Source organism: Rhinopithecus roxellana, chromosome 20, assembly GCF_007565055.1.
Source record: "Rhinopithecus roxellana isolate Shanxi Qingling chromosome 20, ASM756505v1, whole genome shotgun sequence".
NCBI lineage: Eukaryota > Metazoa > Chordata > Mammalia > Primates > Cercopithecidae > Rhinopithecus > Rhinopithecus roxellana.
In genome coordinates this window covers 53,345,313-53,364,233 of record NC_044568.1, presented here as the reverse complement: position 1 = coordinate 53,364,233, position 18,921 = coordinate 53,345,313, and the positions used below count along the sequence as shown (strand labels likewise).

At 52.4% G+C, this 18,921-nt stretch overlaps 1 protein-coding gene across 4 annotated transcripts; it reads left to right on the top strand.

The window, feature by feature from the left end:
* Window positions 1-4,611: 4,611 nt before the first annotated feature.
* On the top strand, window positions 4,612-18,844 carry KLHL36 (kelch like family member 36). Of its 4 annotated transcripts, XM_030924969.1 has the most exons (6): window positions 4,613-4,795; window positions 7,030-7,106; window positions 13,373-14,415; window positions 15,987-16,158; window positions 16,288-16,445; window positions 18,112-18,844. In XM_030924969.1, exons 2-6 carry the CDS (start codon window positions 7,044-7,046, stop codon window positions 18,665-18,667), a joined length of 1,992 nt encoding a protein of 663 aa, XP_030780829.1. In that variant the 5' UTR covers window positions 4,613-4,795; window positions 7,030-7,043; the 3' UTR covers window positions 18,668-18,844. The 4 variants fall into 4 exon arrangements, with proteins under 4 accessions (XP_030780828.1, XP_030780829.1, XP_030780830.1 ...); XM_030924968.1 differs by having other exon boundaries at window positions 4,612-4,795; window positions 15,987-16,445; XM_030924970.1 differs by lacking the exon at window positions 15,987-16,158 and having other exon boundaries at window positions 4,616-4,795; window positions 13,373-14,446.
* The last annotated feature ends 77 nt before the right edge of the window (window positions 18,845-18,921 follow it).

Here is an 18,921-nt window from a genome sequence, read left to right as displayed (position 1 = left end):
GCTAGTGAACTGGTTAACTGGGCACTGGCATAGACAGCCTGAGTTTCTCATCCTGGTTCACGTGCTTACCAGCTGTGTGATATTGGGTGAGTCACCTAATCATTCAGAACCTCAGTTTCCTCATCTATAAAGTGGGGAGAACAATAGCACTGACCATAGGTTACTGTGAGGATTAGACAGGGGAGGGAGCAGAGCAGTTAGCACGGGGCCTGTACGTGAATTACGATCAAACTAGGCCTAACTTGCCCAGGCCCTGCCCCATGGTTTTGACATTCTGGGCTTCCAGATGGCGCGCCTCTTTCACTGGGTACTCTTCTGTGACATTTGTTTCTGGACAGAGGTATTGAGGATGAAGATAACCTGAGCCTGCAGTCATCGTCTTTGGTGACAGTGGCAGTTGTTCCACCCAGGAAAGAAAGAAAGAGAGAGAGAGAGAGAGAGAGAAGGAGGGAGGGAACAGAAAGAAAGGCACCATGTTGGGGAGAGAGTCTGCAGAAGAAAGGAATAAGCTTTTCTCCTGCTTTTGGGACAAGAGGTGGCCCACATTTTCATTCTGCACTGAGCCATGCAAAACATATAGCTGGTTGGCTCCATTGGATGGTGCCTGAATCTCAGAAGTGACAGTGTTGAGCCACTGTTGGGGGCACCAATTAGGGCAGGCTTTCAGGGGAGAGGCATGGTTTGGGGTCTTACAAATATGCAGTCCTTCAGAGCCAGCAATTCCCCTTCACTGTCAGAGATGTGCACAGGGATGTGTGTGCAAGGATGTTCACCATGGCATGATTCATAATAGAGACGCCAGCTGGATGCCCAACAATGCGGGGAGGTCAAGGGCACAATCCATACTGAAGGATCAGGCACAGCCATTAAACATCATATCATAGATGAGGACTTACTGACATGTGAAAAACTCATGACATTTGCAAAATGGGGAAAAAGTCAGCTAAAAAGGAGTGTGCACCACAGGATCTCATTTGCATAGACATGCAGGGAATATACGCAGGAGAAAAATATTGAGCTGGTTTATCCTTAAATGCCAACAGCTGTTCTTCTCAGGTGGGGGATCCTTTCCTCTTCTGGGCCTGTTTTCCAGCTCTCTGCACTGAGCACACATTACTGTCATCAGTGCACTGAGGTACTGTGGGACAGTGGCCAAGGCTACGGCTGCAGACACTGGAGGCAGACTCCCTGCGTTCAAAGCCTAGCTCTGCTCCTTACGAGTTCTGGGACCTTGAGCAAGGGATTTAACTTCTCCAGGACTCAGCTTCCCCATCTGCAAACAGGGAAGGTAATGATACCTTCCTCAAAGGATCAAGGTGTTAACTCACCACGATAGGGTCATCGCTGATTGACTTGTTTGACTCCCTTCCTAAAACCCCTGAAAAGTTTCTTCTTAATATCCCTGGCACCTACCACAGTGCCGAGCACACAGCAGGTGTTCCTGAAAAGTCTGCTGAATGAATGAAGGAGGGAATGTATGAATTTATGTAAGGACGGAGATCCACATCCCATGGTATAGAGATAGTATCAAATGAGTTAATACATGCAGAGGGCTTAGAGCACTGTCTAGTTCATTATGGCAAAGAAATGATGTAAGAGGAAAATATCAAGAGAAAAATATGGACCAATTTTTTGAATGATGTAGAAATGAGTGTTTGTTTTGTTTTGTTTTTGAGACAAAGTCTTGCTCTGTCACCCAGGCTGGAGTACAGTGGCACAACCACAGCTCACTGCAGCCTTGACCTCGTGGGCTCAAGCAATCCTCCCACCTTAGCCTCGCAAGTAGCTGGGACTAAAGACGCATGCAGCCATGACTGGCTAATTTTTATTTTTTTTGTACAGACGAGGGTCTTGCTATGTTGCCCAGGATAGTCTCAAACTCCTGAACTCAAGTGATCCTTCTTCCTCCCAAAGTGCTGGAATTACCAGCGTGAGTAACTACACTCGGCTGTTTGAACTTCTCTGTATTGAGAGTAGTTGAGTAAAGTATGCATTACTTTTATAATTTGGGAGGACAAAAATGTTACTGAAAGAAAAAGAGTGAGAGGGTGATTCACAAAGTGCCGTTGGGGAACGCAGGGTGAAGCCAAGTTAGCCGAGTCCACACCCTTTTCATGTCAAGGTCATGTGTGGATGAGCTTGTCTTAGGCGCTTACTCTGGCCCCCATACACCAAGTTGCACGTCTTCTCATTCATAATGAACACAACACCCGGAAGGCCGATGTCGATGCTGAGTTATAGGCTCTTAAAATATCTACAGCGAAATCTCTTGTTAGATAGATAACATAGATACCCATATATAGAGGTGCATGTATCTATTTATCTATGTAAGAGTTATAGGCTCTTGGCCGGGCGCGGTGGCTCAAGCCTGTAATCCCAGCACTTTGGGAGGCCGAGACGGGTGGATCACGAGGTCAGGAGATCGAGACCATCCTGGCTAATACGGTGAAACCCCGTCTCTACTAAAAAATACAAAAAACTAGCCGGGCGACGAGGCGGGCGCCTGTAGTCCCAGCTACTCGGGAGGCTGAGACAGGAGAATGGCGTGAACCCGGGAGGCGGAGCTTGCAGTGAGCTGAGAGCCGGCCACTGCACTCCAGCCTGGGTGGCAGAGCAAGACTCCGTCTCAAAAAAAAAAAAAAAAAAAGAGTTATAGGCTCTTAAAATACAGCTAAATCTCTTGTTAGATAGATAAAGAGATATGATAGATACCCGTATATACAGGGGCATGTATCTGTTTATCTACCTGTTTCTATCTATCAAGAGAATCTTTAACTCTAGCTGTAAAAAAGAATATGTACAACTCATGGTGCTCCATGTATCGCCCCAACACAGGACTCACCACGATAGGACCATCGCTGATTGACTTGTTTCCCTCTCTTCCTAAAAGCCCTGAAAGTTTCTTCTTTGTATCCCTTGCACCTACCACAGTGCCAGCCACACAGCAGGTGTTCCTGAAAAGTCTGTTGGATGAATGAGAGGCAGTGCATGAATTCATGTCAGAACAGAGATCCACATGTCAGGGAACAGAGCTAGAACAACATGAGGATTAGCTTTGTCTGTGGTAGGGACAGGTCCAGGAAGGGTCAAAGATGGGCAAGTAAGGCTTGAAAGGGTGAATGTGTACAGTCCCCCAAAGAAAAGGGGAGAGAGAGAGAGATGGGGGACGGCAATCCAGTGAGAACATCATTTAAAGGTCCTTGGCTCACACCTGTAATCCCAGCACTTTGGGAGGCTGAGGCAGGCAGATCACCTGAGGTCAGGAGTTTGAGACCATCCTGGCCAACATGATGAACCCCATCTCTACTAAAAATACAAAAATTAGCCAGGCGTGTGGTGGGTGCCTGTAACCCCAGCTACTTGGGAGGCTGAGGCAGGAGAATCACTTGAACCCAGGAGGTGGAGATTGCAGTGAGCTGAGATTGAGCCATCGCACTCCAGCCTGGGTGATAGAGAGACTGTCTTAAAAAATAAATAAATAAATAAATAAATAAAAAATAAAGATCCTGTAAGTGGGCTGGGTGTGCTGGCTCACACATGTCATCCCAGCACTTTGGGAGACCAAGGCAGGAGGATCGCTTGCGCCTAGGGGTTCAAGACCAGCTCGGATAACAAACTGAAACCCTGTCTCTATAAAAATCAAAGAAAAAAAAATAGCCAGTTGTGGCAGCCGGCACCTGTGATCCCAGCTGCATGAGAGACTGAGGCAGGAGGATCACTTGAGCCTGGGAAGTGGAGGCTGTAGTGAGTACTACAAAAAAGAAATCGCTGATCCTTCAGCAGCCATTTCCCACTCCAGCAACTCCCCACCCCTGGCAACCACTCATCTACTTTCTGTCTCTATGGATTGGCTTCTTCCGGATATTTCACATGCACGGAATCATGCAATGTGTGGTCTTTTGTGTCAGGCTTCTTTCTCTAAGTATTACATCTTCAAGGGTTATCTCGCTGTAGCATGAGCGAAGTGTGACAATAGATGGATCGATGAAGGTTACGTTCATTCATTCCACACGTATTTACTGAGCACCTACTGTATGCCAGTCTGGGAGGTCCAGTCAGGAATAGAACTGACAGTAAACCCTGCCCTGGAGGGTTTCTGGTAGGAAGGAGAGACAATAAACCGAATAAACCAGTACATTATTTGGAATATTAGACGCTGATAAGAGCTCAAGTGAAGCGTGGGGTTGGAAGTTGGGGTAGAGAGAGAGGGAATGTGACTTTAAGCAGAGTGGTCAGCAAAGGCCTCCCCCCAGGGTGGCCGCAGGGACGCTCCAGCTCAGCCCAGAAGGAGGCGAGAGGCTCGGTGCCCGTGCCGGCGACTCCGGGCCAGCAAGGAGGTCCCAGCGCACGCGTCGGTGCCTCGAGGCCCGGGACCCTGCGTGTCCCGTCCCCGCCGTGGCCCTGCGTCCATGACGGTGGGTGGCACCAGGGCGCATTTCGCGCGGCGGGGCTGCGGCCTGCCCTTGAAGGGACGGAATCGGGCGTCGTGGTGGGGTGGACACCGGGGATCCCCGGGGCGCGGACGAGGGGGGGCGTCCACCCCGCGAGCTCACCCCACGGCCCCCGCGCCCCGCCCTCGGCCGCAGGCCCCGCCCCGCGCCGCCCGGCCCCGCCTTCCCGCGGCCGCCGCCATTGGCCACGCGCGCCGCCTCCGCCCTCGGCCTCGCACTTCCTGGCGGAGCCATGGCTGCGCAGCGGGCTGGCCGGGGGGCTCCTGAACCCGGGCCCCGCAGCCCCGATCGCCCGGCCCCGCCGCCGGGGCTGTCCCCGCCGCGACCGTAGCGCGTCCTGCCAGGTGGGCCTACGCGCGCGCCCACCCTTCAGCCCGGGACCGCCGGGAAGCCGCGCCCGGCCGGGGCGGGGGGCGGGCGGAGATCGGAAGGGTCTCCGGCCCCCGCGAGCCGCGAGCCCCCTGCGCCCCTTGGTGCCGGGGCGGGCGGGTGGGCGAGTGGGGCACCGCGACTGGGGGAAGAGGCCAGGGGAGGGGCCGCCGCCCCCGCAGGTGACACAGGTGCGGCCTGTGCGTTCCGCCCCGCGCGTGGCAGGTGAGTGGCCCCCGCTCCGGGCCGTCCCGACTCCGCCTCCGCCTCCGCCTCCCTCCTCGCCGCCGGCTGGAGCCTGCCTGGGCGGCCGTTGCGCTGAGTTCCGCCTCGGTTGCGGGGTCCGAGCGAACGACAGCGGCTTCCCCGGAGACCCCGCGGCGAGCCGGTGTCAGCAGTGTCGCTTTCTCCAACGCTGAGGTCGGGAGGGAGCTTGGGAAGGAGGCTCCCTGGGAGCCCCCCACGTCCAGACGGGGCCCTGCGTTCCCATGTTTACTGGAAGACCTTTTCCAGTGACTTAGGATTGTCACTGTGTGTGTGGGTGGCCTTGAACCTTCACCTGCTTCCAAAAAGCGTCGGAGGCCGCTGACATCCAACACGCGTGGAAATCAGCCCCCACCCCCACGCACTTGCAGGAGACAGCAGGGAGCCTCCGGCCCCGGGAACTCTCTCTAGGTATCTTGGCCTAGAAAAGAAAGCGTTGAGCGTTAGAGGGCCTGGCTGAGCCCGGGCAGGCTGCCTGGGGCGGTGGAGAGAGAGGCACCTGCTGCTTGCTGCTCTGTGACCTTGGGCAACCCCCCCTGGGGCACCCGAGCGCCAGGTCTCACTGTGGGAACGACGGTGGCACCTGTCTCAAAGGGTGAAGGTGGAATGAAGTCGGGTCTGCGGTGGGAACTGCATGAAAGCTGGGTTTCTTCTGTTCCCTCTCTGGGCTCTTCAGCATCCTAGGGGTAGTCAGGAGGGCCGGGAATGGGAACAGCTTGTCGTTGTCACAAAGTTTCTAGTTTGTCAAGAGGAATCTCGTTGTCCCTTCTCTCCCTCGGGGAGTTCCACAGGACGGACTGTGCCCGAATTCATTCCTTCCATGGGAACACTGGAGTGCCTTCCCTGTGTCCCCAATTATCTAAGAACAGTGCTGACTTCTTGTCACGTTGTTCTTTATTAGTAAAGACTGTGTGTTCAATAGGTAACAAACTCTTCTCCTGAACTCAAATAGCAGGGGGGAAAAATCCTCTTTAAAACCTTAGTTTCAGTGTGTGACTTGGTATTAGTTGGCAAAGTCCCTTCTCTGTGTTCCCCTCCATCCTTGAAGCACCTGCCGCTCCCCCCCTTCCCACCAGCCACACCAAAGCCTAACTCTGCCCGCAGTGATCCCCCCTCCGAAAGCCAGGCAGTGTAGCCTAAGAGTTAAGAGCATGGACTTTTCCCTGACCTGGAATCCCAATTCTGCCAGTTCCCAGCTGTGTGACACCGGGCAGGTTATTTCACCTCACTGCTCTCAGCATCCTCCAGTCACAATGCTGGCCTCATGGGGTTGCAATGGGGACTAAGTGAGTGAAGCCACAGAGAAGCACTTGGGGACAGTGTGTCTAGAATGTGCTGTGTACATGGTAGTCATCTCTGTACCACATCCTCACCTGTATCATATTTTTAAAGTGTGATACTCTCGAACCCCAGGCCTCATTCAGCAGCGTGTCATGGTGATGGATCCAGGTTTTGAAGCTGGACAGACCCAGGTGTGATTCTCAGCCACTTACTAGCTTTGTGACCATGAGATCAGTATCCTCATGTGTGAAATGGGATAAGCAATATCAGCCTGGCCAAGTGTAATCTTTGTGGGGGTTAAATGAGATGGCACATGTAAGTCGTTAGCTTGGTTCTAAGGCTGTAGTCTGGGCTCCAAAATTATAACTTATCATTATAACCTCGGTGTAGCCAAAAGGTAATTATTTGTAGGAAGTGAACTAAATGACATGATGTCAGATTTTAGATGATAGAGGAATGCAAGTTAAATGTTTTGTCCAATTCTAACAATCCGGTGAGTTCTCAACTCAGTGTAAAAGAGTTCTTTGTAGTGCACGGTCCTCCCTCCCTCCTTCCTCCGTGTGACTGTTTTCACTGTCGTCCTTGGTATCTGCTAGCAGAGCCTGAAATTAATGAATGAGCGAGAGTTATGACTGCATGCTCAGAAATCCTGTTCTTCTCCTAGGGCTGAGATCTCTAATGATGGAGGGAAGCAGGCAGACGCGAGTGTCTCGGCCATACAAGATCAGCGAATCATCCAAGGTCTGTGAATGTTCACTCACCACCTGTGCAAATTGCCTAAGAAGTGTGATCCTTTTTCTCATTCACTCATTTCTAATCACAGACTGATTTTTTTTGTCATTGGTGTTGTCAATCTCCTGAATGACAAGTAAAGGTGGAAATGGGCAAGGAGCGGAAATTGTCATAAAATCAGAGAGTGGGAAGTGTGAGGGATGTTAGAGACACTATGGCCAGACGTCTTCGTTTTTCAGTGTGACATCCCAGAGCTTTCTCTTTGTGACAACTTGACTCATTCATCAACCCAAGGAGGTGGATGGGACAGGAAAAAAACTGGGATTCCCATGCCCGCTTTGGGGCTCAAAAACTCCATGGACAGGTCCATTGAGAACCCAGCCTTCTATCTTAGGGTGAGGGCAACACATTGTGTACCTGGACGCCAAGGACCTGGAGTCCTCTTCCCTGGTCATGATTCCCTGGAACCCAAGAGCAAGTGAGGGTGAGTTCCCCAGAGTCAGGCTGCTGAGGGAGTTCTAATTAGAAATATGCAGCCTGTTCCCACCTGCCACATTAAAATCCAAGAGCCAGACCTGGCTGCTATACTTTCCACAAACTCCTGTCCCTACAGCTGCTATTGGTAAAGATGGGGAGAGCCATTGGTTTGAGGTTCCTGGTAACCTGTCTCCTCGTTATAGATATTCGTAATGCCCTCAGTTCTTTAGAGGTGTCGCTTTTGGAGATTAAATCTTATGGTTACCTCAGATCATGGATTCTCAATGAGTGTGATATTGCCCTGAAGTGGGAGAAAATTGGTTCTTGGGTGGGTGGGAGGAATTTTACTCCTTTTGTGCATAAGACACAATTATACATACAGTACATGAGCAGACATACAGTGCATCTGTGATGTTAAAATTTTGCTGGGGAGGCTATGAGTGAAAAAAATCTTAAAAGCCTTCTTGGGGGGCAATAATGAAAAAAGGTACAGAAACGCTTCTTTAGATGAAGGGAGCTGGGAGCAACCTACAGAGTTGAGAAAAAGGGGGAAAAGAGATTCTACAGATTCTAAAAGGAAAGCTGGCTGTCATTTTCAAGAGAGGTTGGTTCTCCTGAGAAATTACCTCCTATTCTCACGTGAGTTCCCCAGGAAGGTTCCTGCCAAACCCAGCTTTATCAAATGTGAAAACCCAGAGAGGTCTCGCCGCTTGCGCAAAAGGGCTTTGTTTTGGAGCTTGGCTTGGGAGACACTGCTGCTTTCTAAGTTTGACAGCACTGGAAATCTTTGTCCCTTGACGCCAGGACCCTGAGTTTGTTTTTCTCTGAACTGAATCTCTTAGGACTAGGATTCTGTATCACTGGATTATGTTTCTAACTCTTTTTTCTTCTTTTTCTTTTTTCTTTTTTTTTGAGACAGAGTCTCGCTCTGTTGCCCAGGCTGGAGTGCAGTGGTGTGATCTTAGCTAGCTACAACCTCTGCCTCCCAGGTTCAAGCGATTCTGCTGCCTCAGCTTCCTGAGTAGCTGGGACTACAGGTGCGTGCCACCACGCCCAGCTAGTTTTTGTATTTTTAATAGAGACGGGGTTTCACCATGTTGGCCAGGATGGCCTTGATCTCTTGACCTCATGACCTGCCTGTCTCGGCCTCCCAAGGTGCTGGGATTACAGGTGTGAGCCACCATGACTGGCCTGTTTCTAACGTTTTATTCTTAAAAAGTGTACCCATGAATTTCTAGACATTAAACACACCTATGTCACCAGCACCCAGATGGGCAAGATACAATACTACCAAACCCTCCCAGTTGTTACACTCAAGATAGTCACTGTCCCAACCCCACCGCTGTTGTTTGCTCTGCTTTTGAACTTTATCTAAATGGGATCCGAGGTCGGGTACTCTTGTGTGTGGTTTCTTTTGCACGACATTGTGCCCGTGAGCCTCACCCGTGTTGCTGCTTTAGTTTATAGTGGTAGATTGTGCATTCCAGCATGTTGGCATCTTCCCACTGTGTGACCACACTGTTCACCTGTCTGCCCTAAGACGTGTTGCTCAGCCGGGCACAGTGGCTCACGCCTGGAATCCCAGCACCTTGGGAGGCCAAGGCCGGAGGATCTCATAAGCTCAGCTTGTTTCAGACCAGCTTGGACAACATGGCTAAACCCTATCTCTACAAAAGACACAAAAATTAACCAGGCATGGTGGCATACACCTGTAGTCCCAGCTCTTCAGGAGGCTGAGGTGGGAGGCTCACTTGAGCCCAGGAGGTAGAGGTTGCAGTGAGCTATGATCGCACCACTGTACTCCAACCTAAGTGACAGAGCAAGACCCTGTCTCAAAAAAAAAAAGTGTTGTTCCATGTTAATGCTAAATTCTTTTTCCACATCTAATACCCTGTACCTGCTGCCTCCTCCCAGGTATAAGCCCCTGACAACCTGAGTTTCTCCCTCTGCTCGGCCTTGCATTTGATTAAGGCACTAAAATAGGAAATAGAGAAATGAACAGGACTCATATCATCAGAGACTGCTGTAGGTTGGAGCTTCTAAGTTACCTGAAATGCGGAAACTCTGTTACCAATGTCCCTTTAAAATTGATACATTGGCCAGGCGCAGTGGCTCATGCCTGGAATCCTAGAACTTTGGGAGGCTGAGGTGGGTGGATCACTTGAGGTGAGGAGTTCGAGACCAACCTGGCCAACATGGTGAAACCCCGTCTCTACTGAAATAAATAAATATATGTATGCTGGGAGCAGTGGCTCATGCCTGTAATCCCAGCACTTTGGGGGGCCGAGGCAGGCAGATCACCTGAGGTCAGGAGTTAAAGACCAGCCTGGCCAAAATGGCAAAACCCTGTCTCTACTAAAAATACAAAATTAGCCAGGCTTGGTGGTATATGCCGGTAGTCCTAGCTACTCAGGACGCTGAGGCAGGAGAATCGCCTGAACCTGGGAGGCAGAGGTTACAGTGAGCCGAGATCACACCATTGCACTCCAGCCTGGGCAACAAGAGTGAAACTCTGTCCAAAAAAAAATTAAAAATTAGCCGGGTGTGGCACATGCCTGTAATCCTAGCTACTTGGGAGGCTGAGGCAGGAGAATCACTTGAACTCGGGAGGTGGAGGTTGCAGTGAGCCGAGATCGAGCTACTGCACTCCAGCCTGGGCAACAGAGGGAGTCTCTGTATCCCCCCCCAAATAAAAATAAAAATAAAAAAATAAGAGAAATCATGTGCCTTTGTTTTTGGAAAATTGTCGTCTATGCAGCTGTGCTAAAACACCAGCAGCAGATTGCAGCTGATTGTAGCCGGGTACAGCATCATTCCAGCCCACTTAGAACAGAAACCCAGTTTTGGAAACAACAGTGCTCTTGCCCCCTGCCCCAGCTCACTGGAGCTCGTGGCTCCCCGCTGCAGCCATTCACTGGGGCTTTCGCCAGTCCCACCCTCTGGGCTCTTTCCCTTTTTACACTGCAGTCTGGGGTTGTGTGTATCTCCATCTGAGCATGGTAGGTCAGCACTCTCACCAGCATGGAGACAGCCAGGGGCCCCGGGTGGCAGATGGCCGCCTCATGCCCTCACTTGCATCTCTCAGGCCACTAAGCCTGTGCTATGACTTGATCACCAGCCACTGTAGTACTTTTTAATTTCCTTCCTTCAGCTCGCACCCAAGAGGGGCCTCCGTCAGTGTCCGTAGAGGCACAGACCATTCCTGCATAATTAGAAGCTGAGACCTGGCACGCTGGCTTATACCTGTAATCCCAGCACATTGGGAGGCTGAGGCAGGAGGATTGTTTGAACTCAGGAGCTCAAGACCAGCCTGGGCAATGTAGTGAGATCCCATTTCTACAAAAAATAAAAGTAAAAAATAGCTGGACATGGCAGCACACACCTGTAGTCCCAGCTGCCAAGGAGGCTGAAGCAGAGGGATTGCTAGAGACTAGGAGGTTTTTTTGTTTGTTTTGTTTTGTTTTGTTTTTGAGATAGTGTTTTGCTCTTGTTGCCCAGGCTGGAGTGCAATGGCTCATTGCAACCTCCGCCTCTGGAATTCAAGTGATTCTTCTGCCTCAGCCTCCCGAGTAACTGGGATGACAGGCGCCCGCCACCACACTCAGCTAATTTTGTATTTTTGGTAGAGACGGGGTTTCACCATGTTGGTCAGGCTAGTCTCGAACTCCTAACCTCAGGTGACCCGCCCACCCCGGCCTCCCAAAGTGCTGGGATTCCAGGCATGACCACCATGCCTGGCCAAGCCTAGGAGTTTCAGGCTACAGTGATCTCTGATCTACTGTTGCATGCCAGCCTGGGCAACAGAGCAAGACCCTGTTTCTAAAAATGAGAAAGACTTTAAAAGCCCAGTATAGGCCAGCCTGGCTCTCTCTGCGAGTAACCAGGATAAATAGAGATCTCCATGCATGTGACCTATGAACTGAAAAGCCAGCCTGGAGTGGAAGAGCGGGTCAGCCTGGCCCTCTGAACTCGGAAGGAAATGCCAAATCGTATCTGTGTGGCATCCTCCACAGGTTGTGAGAACGCGGCCTGCTCCTGTAACATGGACAGAGAAATTGCTGTTTGAATTGACTGGATGTGGAAATAACCACAGGGAAATAAAGTGTCTCAATGACAACTGCATGCATGGCAACAAAAAGAAGATTCGAAAGGGAAGAAAAAAATAAAACCCACTGCTGTAGGACACATGCTAAGAAGTAACTTTTAAGAATTCAGAGCCTGGGCAGCTTAGGGAGACCCTGTCCCTCCAAATTATAAAAATCAGATGGGCGTGGTAGTGTGTGCCTGTAGTCCTAGTTACTCAGGAGGCTAAGGCGGAAGAATCACTTGAGCCCAGGAGGTCAAGGGCAACATAGTGAGACCTCGTCTCTACAAAAAAATTTTTAAATTAGCCGGGCGTGCTGGCACACACCTGTGGTCCCAGCTGTTCAGGAGGCTGAGGTGGGAGAATCACCTGAGCCCAGGAGGTCCAGGGTGCAGTGACCTGTGATCGTGCCACTGCACTCCAGCCTGGGCAACAGAGTGAGATCCCATCTCAAAAAGATAAATAAATAAATAAGTTGAACCACATAGCTGCTAATACCTAATAGCCCTCGGTCAGTTTTCCTCCTCCCACCACATTTCCCGTCTTCAGGCTGAGTGCCCAGCCAGTTCTTTACCTCAGTTGCCCTGGAATAGACCAGCTATCTATCTATGTGATAGTTTTCAGTTATCTGTTTCTCCCTATGTTGAATTAATTAATTAATTAATTAATTAATTTAGAGACAGGATTTCTTTTTGTTGCCCAGGCTGGAGTACAGTGGCGCAATCATGACTCACTGCAGCCTCAAGCTCCTGGGCTTGAGCGATCCTTCTGCCTCAGCCTCCTGAGTAGCTGGGTCTACAGGCGAATGCCACCATGCCCGGCTAATTTTTAAATATTTTGTAAAGACAGGAATCTCGCTATGTTGCCCAGGTAGGTCTTAAACTTCCTGGCCTCAAGTGATTCTCCCATCTCAGCCTCACAAAGCATTGAGATCACAGGCAGGAGCCACCATGCCCGGCTTGAATTGTTGTCTTGTTTGGTTTTGGGGGGTTTTTTTGGTTTGTTTTGTTTGTTGTTTGTTTGTTTTGTTTTTTGGTTTTTCGTTTTTGAGATGGAGTTCTTGCTCTGTCTCCCAGGCTGGAGTGTAGTGGTGTGATCTTGGCTCACTGCAACCTCCGCCTCCTGGGTTCGAGCAATTCTCGTGCTTCAGCTTCCTGAGTAGCCGGGATTACAGGCACACGCCACCATGCCTGGCTAAATTTTGTATTTTTAGTAGGAGAAGGTTTCACCATGTTGGCCAGGCTGGTCTCAAACCCGGAGCTGGGCGCGGTGGCTCACGCCTGTAATCCCAGCACTTTGGGAGGTCAAGGCAGGTGGATCACGAGGTCAGGAGATCGAGACCATCCTGGCTAACACAGTGAAACCCCGTCTCTACTAAAAATACAAAAAAATTAGCCGGGTGTGGTGGCGGACGCCTATAGTCCCAGCTACTCAAGAGGCTGAGGCAGGAGAATGGCGTGAACCCGGCAGGCGAAGTGAGCTTGCAGTGAACCAAGATTGCACTACTGCACTGCAGCCTGGGCGACAGAGCGAGACTCCGTCTCAAAAAAAAAAAGAAAGAAACACCTGTACTTCCTGCAATGCCCTCTGATGCAGTATTCTGTTTCCTGTTTTCTTCAATTTTATTTTGTTGAAAATACTGGTCAGGACCCACTGGGTTGGACCAGGGCTGAGCAGGCTGCTGTGCCGTTTCTGATGTGTCTTCTCTGGCCAGGTATACCGCTGGGCCGACCACTCAAGCACGGTGCTGCAGCGGCTGAACGAGCAGCGACTCCGCGGCCTCTTCTGCGACATTGTCCTGGTGGCCGATGAGCAGCGTGTGCCAGCCCACCGCAACCTGCTGGCCGTGTGCAGCGACTACTTCAACTCCATGTTCACCATTGGCATGCGGGAAGCTTTCCAGAAGGAGGTGGAGCTGATCGGCGCCTCCTACATCGGGCTCAAGGCCGTGGTGGACTTCCTGTACGGGGGGGAGCTGGTGCTGGATGGTGGCAACATTGACTATGTCCTGGAGACGGCCCACCTGCTGCAGATCTGGACGGTGGTAGACTTCTGCTGTGAGTACCTGGAGCAGGAGGTGAGCGAGGACAACTACCTGTACCTGCAGGAGCTGGCCTCCATCTACAGCCTCAAGCGGCTTGACGCCTTCATCGATGGCTTCATCCTGAACCACTTCGGCACGCTGTCCTTCACGCCCGACTTCCTGCAGAACGTCTCCATGCAGAAGCTGTGTGTCTACCTGAGCAGCAGCGAGGTGCAGCGGGAGTGTGAGCACGACCTCCTGCAGGCCGCCCTGCAGTGGCTGACGCAGCAGCCCGAGCGCGAGGCCCACGCCCGCCAGGTGCTGGAGAACATCCACTTCCCGCTCATCCCCAAGAACGACCTGCTGCACCGCGTCAAGCCAGCCGTGTGCTCGCTGCTGCCCAAGGAGGCCAACTGCGAGGGCTTCATCGAGGAGGCCGTGCGCTACCACAACAACCTGGCGGCCCAGCCCGTCATGCAGACCAAGCGCACGGCGCTGCGCACTAATCAGGAGCGCCTGCTGTTCGTGGGCGGCGAGGTCTCCGAGCGGTGTCTGGAGCTCAGTGACGACACCTGCTACCTGGACGCCAAGAGCGAGCAGTGGGTCAAAGAGACGCCGCTGCCCGCCCGGCGGAGCCACCACTGTGTCGCGGTGCTGGGGGGTTTCATCTTCATCGCCGGTGGCAGCTTCTCACGGGACAACGGAGGGGACGCGGCCTCCAATCTTCTTTATAGGTATGACCCCCGCTGTAAACAGTGGATCAAGGTGAGATTAAAGCCGGATTATTTCTTTTCTCTTGAGGACTCTCTCGGTTTCCTTAACCTAGCCTTGACTTTCCTTACCTCTCTGGGGCCCTGACAGCCACTATCCTGCTTCTGAATGAGGTGTGACGATAAGTGGCGAGCAACATACCGTGGGCCTACACCCTGGACAGGGAGAGGGAGAGCTGACCCACCCCCTTCGAGGGGTCCGTCGTGGTTCAGAGCTGCGCTGCCTGGTGGGGCTTTCTGTGCAGATGGAAGGGTCTGTGTCTGTACTTCCCGATATGGTAGCCACAGCCACATGTGGCGACTGAGCACTTGAAATGTGGCCAGTGCGACTGAAGAAGGCAATTTTCAATTTCATTTCACTTTAACTGATTGATGTGCAAGTGTGTGTGGCCACACGAGGTGTAGCTGCCCTGTTGGACAGTAGCATGGGTCTAGATGTTTGTTCCATGGTTCAAGGTCCCCAGGTCCTGGAGTCTCTGTGGGGCTCCTCTGGAAGCGTTTTGGGAGATAGTTAAAGGAGGCCACCAGGGCTCACACCTGGCCCTGGGCACGCATTGTGGCCTGATTCTGGGAAAGGCATGGGCCTTGATGTCAGACCTGAGGTCTCATCCCAGCCTGGCTAAGTCATAGCTGGGAAATTTTAGTTTCTTGTCCTCTCCACATTTTGGATTCCCCTTCTGGGAATACATGGGGGACAGGGAGTGCAATAGCTCATGTTGATTGGCAAGCCCCTGGCATAGGGAAAGTGTCTCCTTTCTGCTGGGAGCGCTCTCCAGCCACCCGCTCCCCCGGGACAGTCCGTCTCAGCCTTTATTCTCACACCTCAGCTTCGCACCCACTCAGTGCTGTTCTTAGCTCAAAACACAGAATGGACTCCAGCTGACCTTTTGATTTTACTCTCAGAAATCTGAGACCGCCCTCCAAGGTCGAAGTCTCACCACTGGACAGGGTCCCTGGCTTTGGACCCTCCTCCCCGAGACCTGGCAGCAGCGGCGGCCTGAACCTCGCCTCCCGCGGGGACTTGTTCTTGCTCCGTGTGTGTTTGGTTTGGATTTGTTTAAAAAAAAAAAAGAAGTTTCTACTTTTATTTATTTATTTTTTTCTGAGACAGAGTTGTTCCGTTGCCCAGGCTGGAGTGCAGTGGCACAATCTCGGCTCATTGCAACCTCCGCCTCCCAGGTTCAAACAATTCTGGTGCCTCAACCTACTGAGTAGCTGGAATTACAGGTGCCCGCCACCACGCCTGCCTAATTTTTATATTTTTAGTAGAGACAGGGTTTCATCCTGCTGGCCAGGCTGGTCTCGAACTCCGTGACCTCAGGTGATCCATCCACCTCAGCCTCCCAAAATGCCGGGATTACAGGCGTAGCCACTGCACCCAGCCTCTTCTGTTTAACTTCCTGTCGAATGTCACATCCTGCTCTGTTAACAGGAGTAACAGAGCAGCACTGACTTTACTGATGCCGGGAGGGAAACGATGAGTTTTTATTTCAGAAAGCCACTAGATCAGCAATTCTGACTCCTGTGACCCACAGAGTTCCCGTCCACGAGGCTGACCACATGACCAGACGAGTGTGGGGGTTCAGAGCGTCTCCATACCCCTTTTGGGGACTCAGAGCGTCTCCATCCCACTTTCGGGAATTCAGAGCGTCTTGGGGAAACCTCAGGGGCTCAGAGCTCCCGCCTGAAGAAGCCCCCTTTATTCAGGTGCAGTTTCCTTTCCCGGACATTCTCCGGGACTGTGTGTTCCGCAGACACATTTGGGAAATGCAGCGCCAGATGTTGATGCTGTCCCGGGTTCGGGGAAGGGAAGGTACAGGTATCTCACCTCCACAGGTGGCCTCCATGAACCAGCGCCGTGTGGATTTCTACCTTGCTTCCATCGAAGACATGCTGGTGGCCGTCGGTGGCCGGAATGAGAATGGAGCACTCTCTTCGGTAGAGACGTACAGTCCGAAGACCGACTCCTGGTCCTATGTGGCCGGCTTGCCAAGGTGATCTGGGGCTTGGTGGAAGGCTCTCCAAATGGGATGTTTTTATGGGACATAGTTCAGTCCACGTGCCTCACTTTCTGGGCATGTTGGCCTCCAATTCAAGGAACGAAATATTCTGTCTTGTCAGGAAGAGTGGGTACACCGTGAGGGGCAGAGGGCGTGGTGGGGCACAGTCCGGGCTCCAGTTTCAGACTTAGGGCAAGGGTCAGCTCTGCCGCCAAGACGGACATCCCTCCCTGGCTGAGTCTGTGCGGTCGCTGAGTTTCAGAGGGTGAGGGCCTGACCTGAGGATCTCCCTGAGCTTGGGCAGGAGGAGCTCGAAGAGATGGGGTTATCTGTGCTAGATCTAAGCCTCAAGCACCGGGTCTTCACCCCGCTCAGCCTTTAGTTCCTCCTCTGTAGAGGGAGACGATAATCGTACCCACCCCACAGCACCGTTGTGCAGAGCAGATGCGGTGCTGCTCGGAAAAGCTGCGCCCACATGCAGGGAGTGCCCCAGGGTGGCCGCCTCACCCTCCTCAGTCTCGCCTGCCTTCCGGTGTGCATGTATCGAGCATTTATTATCTCCATGGGATTAGCAGAGGGTGCACACCATTTTTTCCACCAGTTCCCTGTTGCCACACCCAGCATTGCACTTTCTGAACCAGTCTTTGCTATGGAATACATCCAGGTGCCCCCAAGAGTTAGAAGTGTGCGGGGTAAGTGCTCATGTTTTTGTTTTTCTAAGACGGAGTCTCTCTCTGTCGCCCAGACTGGAGTGCAGTGGCATAATCTCGGCTCACTGCAACCTCCGCCTCCCGAGCTCAAGCAATTCTCCTGCCTCAGCCTCCTGAGTAGCTAGGACTGCAGGCGCCTGCCACCACGCCCAGCTAATTTTTGTATTTTTAGCAGAGACAGGATTTCGCCATGTTAGCCAGGCTGGTCTCGAACTCCTGTCTTCAAGTGATCCGCCCACCTTGGCCTCACAAAGCTCTGGGATTGTAGGCGTGAGCCACTGTACCTGGCCATATTGATCCTTTCTTATTCACTAAAGGCCCTGGTTTACATCAGGGTTCCCACTTCCTGGCACAGTTCTGTGGATTTTGAGGAACACAAAGCAGCATGAATCCACCATTACAGCCTCACGCAGAATCATTTTACTGCCCTAAACCCCCTCTGTGCGTGCCCTGTCCATCCCTCCCTCCCCTCTCCCCGCAGCCCCTGGCAGCCACTGATTTTGCTGTCTCTACGGTTTTAAGCAAAACTTTTCCCGAGTGCCAGCACAGTTAGAATTGGACTGTATGCCGTTACTCCTCTCTGATGGGTGATTCATTGGGTGTGTGTGTGCCTGCTGGTTCATTGTTCTTGTCATTTCCAGCCATTGTGAAAGGGGTGATGGTCCTGCGATTATTCCCATTTCCCAGATGGGGCAAGGGAGACTCAGAGAGAGTGGAGCTGGGTTCTGGCCCAGGTGGCCTGACTGCAAAGCTGTCCACTTCCCCGCCCCGCCCCGCCCCGCCCCGCCATGTCTTTGCTAATGACGTCTGCTGTCTATAGAGTGTTTGTGGGGTGCTGTATTCTTAAATCCTCATGGCCCCCTAAGACTGCAGGCTGTTCCGTGGCGCAGGGAGGGTAAGTCTGGCACAGCCCTGAGCTCTCTCTCTGTCTCCGCCTGTCGACCCTGCAGATTCACGTACGGCCACGCGGGCACCATCTACAAAGACTTCGTGTACATCTCTGGGGGCCACGACTACCAGATCGGCCCCTACCGCAAGAACCTGCTGTGCTACGACCACCGGACAGACGTGTGGGAGGAGCGGCGGCCCATGACCACAGCGCGCGGCTGGCACAGCATGTGCAGCCTGGGCGACAGCATCTACTCCATCGGGGGCAGCGACGACAACATCGAGTCCATGGAGCGCTTCGACGTGCTGGGCGTGGAGGCCTACAGCCCGCAGTGCAACCAGTGGACCCGCGTGGCGCCACTGCTGCACGCCAACAGCGAGTCAGGCGTGGCGGTGTGGGAGGGCCGCATCTACATCCTGGGCGGCTACAGCTGGGAGAACACCGCCTTCTCCAAGACCGTGCAGGTGTACGACCGAGAGGCCGACAAGTGGAGCAGGGGCGTCGACCTGCCCAAGGCCATCGCTGGTGGGTCCGCCTGTGTCTGTGCCCTGGAGCCGAGGCCAGAGGACAAGAAGAAGAAAGGCAAAGGCAAGAGGCACCAGGACCGGGGCCAGTGACCCCAGCTGCGCCTCCTGGGACCATCCTCACCATCCTATCCCAGGGCTCTGTAGACCAGCAGCAACTTCTTAGTATTCCGGAAACATTATGTACAACTTAGCAGCTTTTTTTACTTTTATGATTCTTGGTATTTCTATGATATCACAGTAACCAATTAAATACTCTCTGTAACTTTACATATCTTGCTCGAATAACTAACCCTGGGCCCAGGCAGCGAGCAGCCCCTTGTATCTTTGCAGGTCTTTGCCCCATG